This window comes from Xiphophorus maculatus, chromosome 16 (genome assembly GCF_002775205.1).
Source record: "Xiphophorus maculatus strain JP 163 A chromosome 16, X_maculatus-5.0-male, whole genome shotgun sequence".
In the NCBI taxonomy this organism is placed as follows: Eukaryota; Metazoa; Chordata; class Actinopteri; order Cyprinodontiformes; family Poeciliidae; genus Xiphophorus; species Xiphophorus maculatus.
The window spans coordinates 8,911,798-8,922,327 of record NC_036458.1 but is presented as its reverse complement, the minus strand read 5'-3'; the positions used below and the strand labels follow the sequence as shown (position 1 = coordinate 8,922,327).

General features: G+C 36.7%; 1 protein-coding gene across 1 annotated transcript; it reads left to right on the top strand.

Annotated features, from left to right (window-relative positions):
• Positions 1-2,563, top strand: igfals (insulin like growth factor binding protein acid labile subunit). The gene is made up of 2 exons (XM_005796793.3): positions 1-95; positions 574-2,563. The coding sequence occupies exon 2, from the start codon at positions 579-581 to the stop codon at positions 2,310-2,312; it is 1,734 nt and encodes a 577-aa protein (XP_005796850.1). The 5' UTR covers positions 1-95; positions 574-578; the 3' UTR covers positions 2,313-2,563.
• Positions 2,564-10,530: the final 7,967 nt, after the last annotated feature.

The window sequence follows — 10,530 nt, the reverse complement described above, 5'->3', positions numbered from 1 at the left end:
ATTCTTTCCATTCAGCATACAAACAATTGCACAAGCATCAGTCATCCAGTGTTTCACAGCCTCTCCACTTTAAATCAAGACCTCAACAACTGAAGGTAAGCAGGATACAGTAGACATTTAACCCTCTATGGCATGACTTTTTATTTTTGTGGGGAAGAAATATTTTCCTGCATTCTTTGGGAGCTTGGTGGTCCCTAATTACATGTCAATCATAAAATCGGACTCTGACACCTCCTGGAACCAGATTTGGGTTTGTTGCCTCAGGGTAACATTGGTCTAGAACACCAAGATTGTCTACACTGATTATGAGAAATGAAATACAAATCAAACAAAAACTATATTCATAAAAGAACTATTTTTTGGACAAAAATATGTCAAAAATCATGCCCCCCAAAAAATAAAATAAAGGAGCAATGTGAGGTACAGCTATGTGGTTTGTTGCCTGAGGGCAACGCCATGCCATAGAGGGTTAAGCAAGAAATGAATCGTCACTGCATCTAATTTAACATGAACAGATTTGAAACAGATTTTGTACAATTAACTTTTGATTTGATATTAATCCTCTCTCCATAGCTGGAATGCACACCATTATACTACTGGAACTGCTGGTACTGGGAGCATCAGCGGTGTTGCCAGACCCAGACACAGCTGGAGACAAGGTGACTCAGGATCCAATTCCCTGTGCAAAAGGCTGCAACTGTCTGCATGATGACTACAGTTTGGAGCTCATCGTCTACTGCAGTGCTCGGAACTTAACTCAAGTACCAGCTGACATCCCACTATCCACTCATTATCTCTGGCTAGATGGAAACTTATTTGTTTCCCTTCCAGCTGCGTCTTTTAGGGATCTAAGCAATCTGGACTTTTTGAATCTACAGAGTGGCCAGCTGCTGACCCTTGACCATCAGACATTTAGAGGCCTCAGATCCCTAGCACACTTGCACCTGGAGCGAAACCGTCTTCGTGGGTTGCCAGGTTCAATCTTCCAGAACACACCTAACCTTGCTTCACTCAGTCTTCATAACAATCACATCAGTCGTATTGACGAAAGACTGTTTGCTGGGCTCTCGCACATGTGGTTTCTCAATCTAGGATGGAACTCACTCACAGTCTTGCCAGAGACAGTTTTCCATGACCTGCAAGGTCTGCGAGAACTGAACCTTGCGGGTAACAGACTTGCTTACTTGCAACCGGCACTATTCCAAAATCTTGGTGAGCTTAAAGAGCTGGATCTGACAGGAAATTACATCAAGGTTATCAAAGCTAATGTGTTTGTTAAACTCCATAAGCTGCAAAAACTTTACCTGGCCCAGAATCAGATTGGAAGTGTGGTACCCAGGGCGTTTGTAGGCATGAAATCGCTCAGATGGCTCGACATGAGAAACAACAAATTGACTTCTCTACATGAAGACACATTCTTAGGCTTGAGCAGTCTTCATGTATTGCGCCTTTCCAACAACTCTATCACTGGCTTAAGGCCTAGAACCTTCCGTGACTTGCAGTACTTGGAAGAACTAAGGCTCAGTTACAACAGGATTCGATCTCTAGGGGAGAGGATTTTTGAAGGACTTGGCCATCTGGAGGTTCTAGAGCTAGATTATAATCAGGTACAAGAGGCACATGTGGGAAGTTTCACTGGCCTGTCTCATGTGGCTGTCATCAATCTATCTGGAAGCTGCTTTCAAAGTTTCCCTGACCAAATGTTCAAAACTCTGTCAAAGCTTCACAGCCTACATCTGGACAAAGGTTGCCTTACGAGGGTCACAGCTCAAGCTTTCAGTGGTCTCTCTGGTTTACGGAGGCTTTTCCTTCAACAGAACAACATCTCTGTGGTGGAAGATCACAGTTTTATGGGTCTGGTAGGACTTGTAGGACTGGACTTAAGCTCCAATAAGATGGAGGTGCTCACAGATCAAACTTTCTCTGGGCTTAGTAATCTGGAGTATCTTCTTCTGTCCAACAATGAATGTCATCAGTTTTTGCAGAATGGAACAAAACAAGTACTTCCACGGCTGCGCTACCTGGACCTGCGAGCCAATGCCTTGTCAAGTTTAGTCATCAATTTCTCAGAGAACATGGAGAAACTCCTGCTGTCTGGAAACCAGTGGAAATGTGACTGCACCACACTTCCACTCAGAAACTACAGCTTGCAAAAACCACAAGTCATCCCTCGACAAGTAGAGACCCATGGAGAAGGTGAAGAACCTGATAGTACGATCACCATATATAACAACATTACATGCACCAGCCCTCTACATGCAGCTGGCCAGGACCTACGGGATGTGAGCAGTGAACACTTCCGAAGCTGCTGAGGTTACAGAGACTGGTTGATTGATACAAAAAGCTGACTATGCATTTCTGGTTCAGATTACATTTTCTCTGTATATTCAACACAACATCAGATCTTAGAAAGACCTTTATTTGGGGAAAAAAAAGAATATTCTCACAAAACACTTTTAAACCATCAATAAATTCTGTTAGTTCAGTAAAGATTGTAAGTTTTATTACTTGTGTGGAGATAAATTTTCTGAAGATATTTAATAAAATATTTTAATGTGTGACATATTGTGCTCTTGTTAACTTTTATGTTCAAAAAACAGAAAGAGAGCAAAAAGAAAAGAGGTACACACTTTAATGATGGAAAGTTTCCATCTGTAAATTTTCATATGGAAAATTTAACCTATTACAGAAGACAAACACACATTTTATAGAAATCAGGTTCACACATTCTCCTATTTGGAAATCCCTTGTTTTGAAATAATTGAATCTAACCATGTTTTTGTCTAATGAAGATGAACTTTGACACCCTTTTGGCCAAAACATAGATTCAGTAAAGGCCAACTAAAAGTAGACGAGACAAAGACTCTACTTGTGACTACGGTCATTTTTATGCGTGTTTTATATATATATATATATATATATATATATATATATATATATATATATATATATCAGAAAATTAGAATAATTATGTCTTCTGACACATTGCTCTTCAAATTATGATTTACTCTTACGTTATGTTCAGAAGACAGGCTGTACAGTGGTGCAGTTGGTAGCACTGTTTCCTTGCAGCAAGAATATTTTGGGTTCAAATCTGTTTTTTTTCTTCTTCCATGTGTAGTTTGAATATTCTTCTTATGCATGTGTGGTTTATCTATAAGTTCCTCCCACGGTCCGAAAACTTGACTGTTGGGTTAATCTGTCTCTTTAAATTGAAATATAAGTGATGAAACTAAATTAGATGCCTCATTTGTGAACTACAATACAAAATCTCTCATTTGTGGCATGTTTGAAAAGAGGAAATAAATTACAATAGAATAAAAGATTATAGACAGTTAATTATTTTTTGGGTAATATATTTTAGTATGATTACAATTAAATACCTTACGCATTTGATCCATGTTTTAGAGACCTGGTCATAAACTGTGTTTGACTATGTATTAGGAAACTGCAATATTACAATATTGTCATTCAATATTATGATGAGGATATTGAGTATGTGTAACCTATATTTTGTCTCTACTTTCTTTTTCATCATCACAGTGTTTCCATCACTATTAATGCATCACATTTGAAACCTAATAGCCTACTAAATACTGCATCCAAGAAGTCCTTTGTAGCTCCAGCGCTGAATATATTGACATAGCAATGACAACTGGAATTTGATATATTAATTTGCATTTTGTAAGTTTGAGCTTAGTTACCTTATTTTTTGTATTAAATGCTGGGAACAACCAATCATATATGGATATCAAGCAAAGACTGTTTCTTCTAAACTGGCTTTATCAGAGCCACTAAGAAACTTAAAATGCCAGGCAATATAAGCGATATCCTACATTTTTTGTTTTTTTACTGAAAATGTATAATAAAGAAATTAAAAGTCTTGAAGACAAAAGGTTTTGTTGAAAAAATATGGAGGAACAGTTGCAGCTGGGTCACCAGGAGTGCTGATGTTTTTGTATCGACTTATAGTGTTCTGCTCTTGTGATGAAAAAGAAAAATCCATAATTCCTTCATCAGTTACCTGGAAACACATTTCTGAGAAAAAACACCACCTGCATAATCTTAAAGAGCATTCTGGGACCCAAAAATGGGTCAGGTAAATCTTTTTTGCACTGGATACATTTTCACCTCTTAATTTTGTTTTGGTTCAGTTTTTATATCTATTCAGAGGGAAAGACTGACTAATGTGTCTTAAAAATATATAAGAAGTGGAGGGAAACGGGAACACATATCCTGGCACATGTACTCATCATACAGAAGGAGAGAAAAAGAAGAACAAGCACCGTCACTCTGTTGAGTTTGCATGTACCCATGACTCATGCAAATTTGTGGGTGGAAAAACAGTCCTCTGCTCTGGAGTCCAGGAAGTCTCAAATAACTTCTCGTTATGGTTCTTATTAAAGAATCAACACAACAAATATAAGTATTTGAACGTTATTCATTGAACTTATCATAAACAAATCAATTAAACTGTGATACAGATTCTGATGGTGACCAGCAGACACCAGACAGATAGTTCACGTAAACCAGAATGTGTCCAAGAAATCAATAAGCTGCTAAAAACTCTTCCTCTGACCAAGTCTGTTGATCTGAAGCAGCCAGCGTCTGAGAAGACTGATTTACTTTATGAGTTTGTATGTGCCAAAGTAAACAAGCACTAAGTTGTTGCTTCATATTTTTATGTCACTTTGTTTATGTATGTTTCAGCAGGCTTGCTCTGTCATTTAACCCTGAAGTCAAGGTTGGCCAAAAAGAGTAAACTACCTTTGCATGTCTTAACCTATGCTCATCAATGTTTTACAATAAATGTGAAGGAATAAAATAAAAAGAATGCACAATTCATTTTTTTAGGTTAAAAATTTATCCCAGTTTTATTTATACTTATTTTTATATGTCAGCATTTTGTTTGTCTGTGTGGTTTAGGTTATTGAGAGTAGATCTAGTCTAAATCTGGGGCTTAGATCTGGAAACACATGAGGGCTTTGATGAAAAAGAGATCACACACTCAGGTGAGCATGGGCAGTCTACAGTGGACTGTTCTGTTATGAGTAACATGTTATTACCATTAACATTAAAAGTTAGCTCTGTTTTGATTTTACAAAAAGAATCTGAATCAAACACTATGAATAGATTTTTAATATTTCTCATTTGGAATGTGTTGTAGGTAACAGCCGTCCTGGTGTGCAGGAGCTTTTTTCAACATCCACTCCTAACACAATAGATTCTCCACTGTGTTCTAGACTCTGGATTTAATGTTTATGGTTTTCAGCTGATTTAGTCACAGAAAGAGATTCTTAGTGGCAGCAGTAGGATGCAATAAAGCTATTCATTTAAAAAATATTTACTCTACACTGTTCTTGCAAAAGGATTCTTAAAACTTGAAATTCTTCACATTTTAAACACATTGCAACAACACACTTCCATGTATTTTATTTGTTTGCTTTTTTGTGTGTGTGTGATATACCTAAGCAAGTCAGACTGGACTCATAGTGTCTGTGATTATCAATTTTTTTCATGTCCAAAAAAAAAAATCTCCAATCAAATTTTCATGTCCAGGCTATTCTTAGACATCCAGATAGGTTCTTATAAACCATTTACCTGTAGCTCTGACTGTATATTTAGTGTACCAAAATATATACATCACATTATTATACTTCTATCAACCTTCTGCAGGGCAGAATTCAAGAACCCAAATTCATCCTCTGCCCTCAACTGACCTGTCAAATCCACAGGGAGCTCTGCTTGTGGTTTTCAGGGAGACTTGAAGCAGAGTCACAGCCAGCATCTGAACAGGTCTGCTGTCAAAATAAAGAAAGAAAAAAACACTTAACAATGTAAACATTTTTTTGCACAACTCTGTTCAAACTCAGTTGTATAACCAGATCATCTATTTGAGTTTTTTTTTTTTTTTTAAGTGGGATAAAAATCATGCATCTTCTTCCACATATCAAATTAATTGCATGTCAAATGTTTTAAAAATGTTTTTCAGAGGTTATTAATGATTCGCCTGCATGTATGTGCAATGCTTTCAAGGCAATTAACTATCAAAAAGCATGGCAATATTATAGGGTTGATGTTGACATTATTACTGCTTATCAATTATTTTGATGAAACCCTGATTTTTTTACTCAAAGCCCAGGCATATCAATTATTTTTATTGTAGCAATTTCCAAAATTGCACTGATTTAATCTGATTATGAATAAAGTTAAGTTATGATAATAAAAAGGCTTAAGGGTGATGTTCTGTCACTAAAAATATCATAAAGCTAGACAATTGGAACTATCTGAACCCTCTGATCAACTGTGGGATTGATTCCAACTTATTACAAAGTCATCAATAGTCTACAGCCTCTCTCCTGAGACTCACCTGTCAGCAAGGAGAATCATTTAGATTTTTCCTGATGTACAGGATGTAAAACTCTGTACATCAGGATCTGAATGTACATTTTCCTGTACATTCAGAACAATGGTATATCATATTTAAATAGTAATTTTGACACATTTTAAAGGTTGAGTTTCCTAAATTTTCCACCTTGTTTATATATTATTTTAGATAACTGCATTCTAGTGCCCACCTACTCTTTTTTTCCACATCTCCCATCAGACTGTCTGGTGCTACTAGTACATTACTGTGCCATCAGAACATGTGGACAGGCCACTTTTCTTCTTATGTGGTATTTTCACATTCATTCCATTCTGACACAGAAAAAGGAGATAATTTGATTTTAACATTTTACCAGGTTGGGGGAGAACGTTGATGTTTAACCATTTACCTAACGAAAGTGTAAATGAAAGCGTTAGGACACAGAGCTGCTGCTGTGAACTGAAAAGGCAGGCAAAGACGGACATAGGCAAAGTATATAAAAGAAGGATATGAAAAGACACATCGCATAATTTAGTTCCCTGCCGGAAAGAGAGCAACTCTATATGAAATCCTGAAATATGATCCCTGAACAAAAGTATCAGAAAAGGCAGCTCTTTGTACTCGAAGATAATGGATTAAATAAAATATAATAAAAAGGATTAATTCACTAAGACCCTTGGTGCATCAAGGGAGGTTCTTGTTGCAGCAAAGGTCTTTGTAAACTAATCATTTAATTTACTAAATGATTGCTTTCATAAATTAAATAATTTACTTCTTAAAAGAAGCTGGGATTACGATTTATCGAGCAGCCAATTTATCAGAGCCCATTTCCTTAATTAAGGGAGATAAATTAAAGAAATATGGAAATGTCGGCTGATACGATCTTTTTAAAAATGGGTTATCGGCGATTGGTCAGAAAACTGCAATCGGTGCATCTATCCTGGGAACTAGTCTGTCTACCTGTTATTGAAAGGTCAGCTAATAAGGGTAATGAGTATGTTTCCAAACAAACATTTAGCGTTAACCTATTTTCTTGCTTATAATTTTGTGATATATTTTTAGAATATAAACAAGTTGACTTGTCTCCAGGCCCAGAAGCTCAGTCCTAACGAGGTGAGGGAGTAGCTGTGCAACAGCAGTTCTCATATTACCAGAGGTCGCTCTCAGAGAAGCCTCTCTCGTCATTTTTGAGCATAAATGACCTCACAAAGGTCATTTATGCTCTTCCGTTTGTGAATACAGTAATGAACATTAAGCATCTTCACGCGTGGCACAAATATGTGCCCTACCTGTGTAGTCCTGGCTTTGCCTCCACGGAGAAAATGTGACGAAAAAACTGGTGTCCAGAGAAAACTCGCCGCTGTGGTCAACCTGTTGAGGTACAACCTATTCACAAATAGCCTGTCAATTCTGCTCGAATAAAATCTCGCCTAAAGCAAAGTCTAGGCTTTCTCCCCTTCACTTGTATTCTTTTCCGGTAGGATTTCTACCGGACCAATCAGCAAACAGAAGAAGGAGTTGTCGCAGAGTCACAGATGACGTCGATTTTCTGCGCTGTTTTAGAACTGTAGTCTGCCTGTAGTTTTAGAAGCCGCAATGCAGGTAGTGAAGCCACGCTAACGGTATTAAATTAACGTCAACAGCCGCCTCATTCGGATCAACAGTTGTGGTGGAGAGTGGTTGTTCACAATGCAGGCAATTTCCGGTAAGCTTCATAGCTTCAAACTGGCGCATTACATGGGCAAACATTAGCAATTGGGTAAAATTTAACATCTCAACTGAGTCCAATAGGAAGCAGTCGTTTCTCAGCTAGCTAGCTATCAAGTATATATTAGCAATTTGTTAATGGTACCTTCAACCACCTGGAGTCACAGAATGTAGTGAAGAAGTGTTCCCAGGCAACTCAAGCTTCAGCCTGACAGAAAAGTCCCACAAGAACAGCAAAAAAGAGATTAAATAGTTTTGCCATGAAAAATATGTAAGATCTGTGATTAAGAAAAAAATATATTTTAAACAGAATTTTAAGGTCTTAATTTTACATGAATTTAAGGATACATGGACAGCCTATATTAAACACTTTTAAAGCTAAGGATGTTGTTTATATTGTGTTTTCAAAAAGTTTAATTGTTCTTATCTTATCAACAAGCAATTAATGATGTAAAACCAGTTTCCCCAAAAGTGGTCTGCTGTTCTGAGATTAGCTCCATAAAAAAACATTGTTAGTGACAAGACTTGGATGATACACAGTTCTGAAAGCTTGGTTGTACTTTTGGCTAAATAAATTAGCTTTGTTGTTGTTTTTTCAGATACTGACTTTGTCCTTAGACCCTCTGGGCTGCATGGAACGCAAACAAAGCAGCATACTGAATCTGCCCCAGAACACTTCTTCAGCTGTGTCAATATTCGGATCAAATGGAGGTGTGGCCACTCTTCTGCTTTTAATCAAACTTGTATAAGATTAACATACTTTTGTTTTTTTTATCTCTGATGGATTAGCTTTGTAAAAAAAAAAATCCTTATTTTTCAGTAATGACCTTTCAACTCCATTTAAACCAAAGCGTCTAACACTGCAGACATCTTTAGGTTAAATATTTATAGGCTTTTGGCAGGGACTCTCCTGGAAGTGGTGTTGAAATATGATTCGGTTCCAGGTGACCTTATAAACTGTACACAAACGTTCCACTTGCTTGTTTATTAGAACCAGGGTCCATGATATCTGCAGCCGTCTGGCACACGACCTGTCTGCTGATGCCCTCAAATGCTCCACCACACTGCCAGAGCCTTCCCAGCTGGAGACGGCAGAGCAGCTGCTGAGGGCAGGCTGCCACCTTGTGGAAGGCAAATCGAGCAACCTGGACAACACAGAGGGAACTGGCTAGAGGAGTACTCTTGGTATCATCAAGTGGAAGAGAAAAGGTAATGAAAGTGGCTTTAAAATCGCTGATTACCAAGTTTTATCCCACAATTAGATTTCTTATGGCTACGCATCTTGTGATGGCTTATTTTTTGTCTCATCATCTTTTTTTCCAAGAGGAAATGATTGTCCCTTCCTTTAGCTCGTTCTATAAAGGATATGGATAAAAGCAACTATAATCTTATGCGCATGTGTGTACAATTAAAAAAAATATTATACACACACGTTTCTGTCACTATAAGATTTCCTGAGGCTTGTTATGAAGTAAGTTTGTCTAACTTACCCAAAAACCAAAGAAGGTGCAATAAAGAATTCAGCTTGAAGTTGAGGTATCAAATGAATCTTTTTAGGCTTAACTACTGACAAAATCAATTTTCAAATGTAGTGTATGAAAGTAATTTTTTTTTATATATGTATACACATTTTCTTAAGGTTAATCAACATAATACCATGTTATCCATTTGATGTCTTGTCTGAGGAGAGCATCGATACTGCAGTGACATAAAAGTTCTTTACATACCGTAATTTCCGGACTATACTCTGCCACTTGTTTCAGTGCGATGTGTGCTCAATAGTCTGAAAATTACTTTAATGATTTTGCGGCACCTCCTTTACTGCTACGTGTACTCTCAAAACGACAAATCCATATAAATATTTCTTTAGAGATAAATCTAAATATAATTCAAGCCACTGTTTACCAATAAATATTTGTCCTCAACTGACATTTCAGATTCGGTGACATTTTCTGAAACCGAGCTGGGAACTTCTCCGGACAAAAATATTCACACAATTCGGATGAAAAATTATTTTAATTCTCAAGATGATAAAAATAATTTGTGAACTTTGTAAACCATTGCATAACTGTAGTGTAACAATTTAACAAGTGTTAACAAACTAGTAATACACTACAGTAAATGTGATACACAATCTTCAATGTAGAAAAAAAAACCCATCTAATATTCTAAAGACTTGGACCTGCTTTTGTGTTCACAACACAAAAAATATCAATATACAAACAGTATAATTTCTACAATTATGAGAATAGATTTTCCTACATATTCATACAGCTTGTCACAAAGACGGGACATATTATAATCTATAAATAATGACTAAACTCACTGACATGAGATGCAGTTTTCTTAAATTTAACACAGTCTTCGTTAAATTTCCCATGTTACCCTGAAAAAAAGTATATTTCTTTAAATGATTTTAATCTGACAAATAGAAACTTGAAAACTTGCATTTTTAA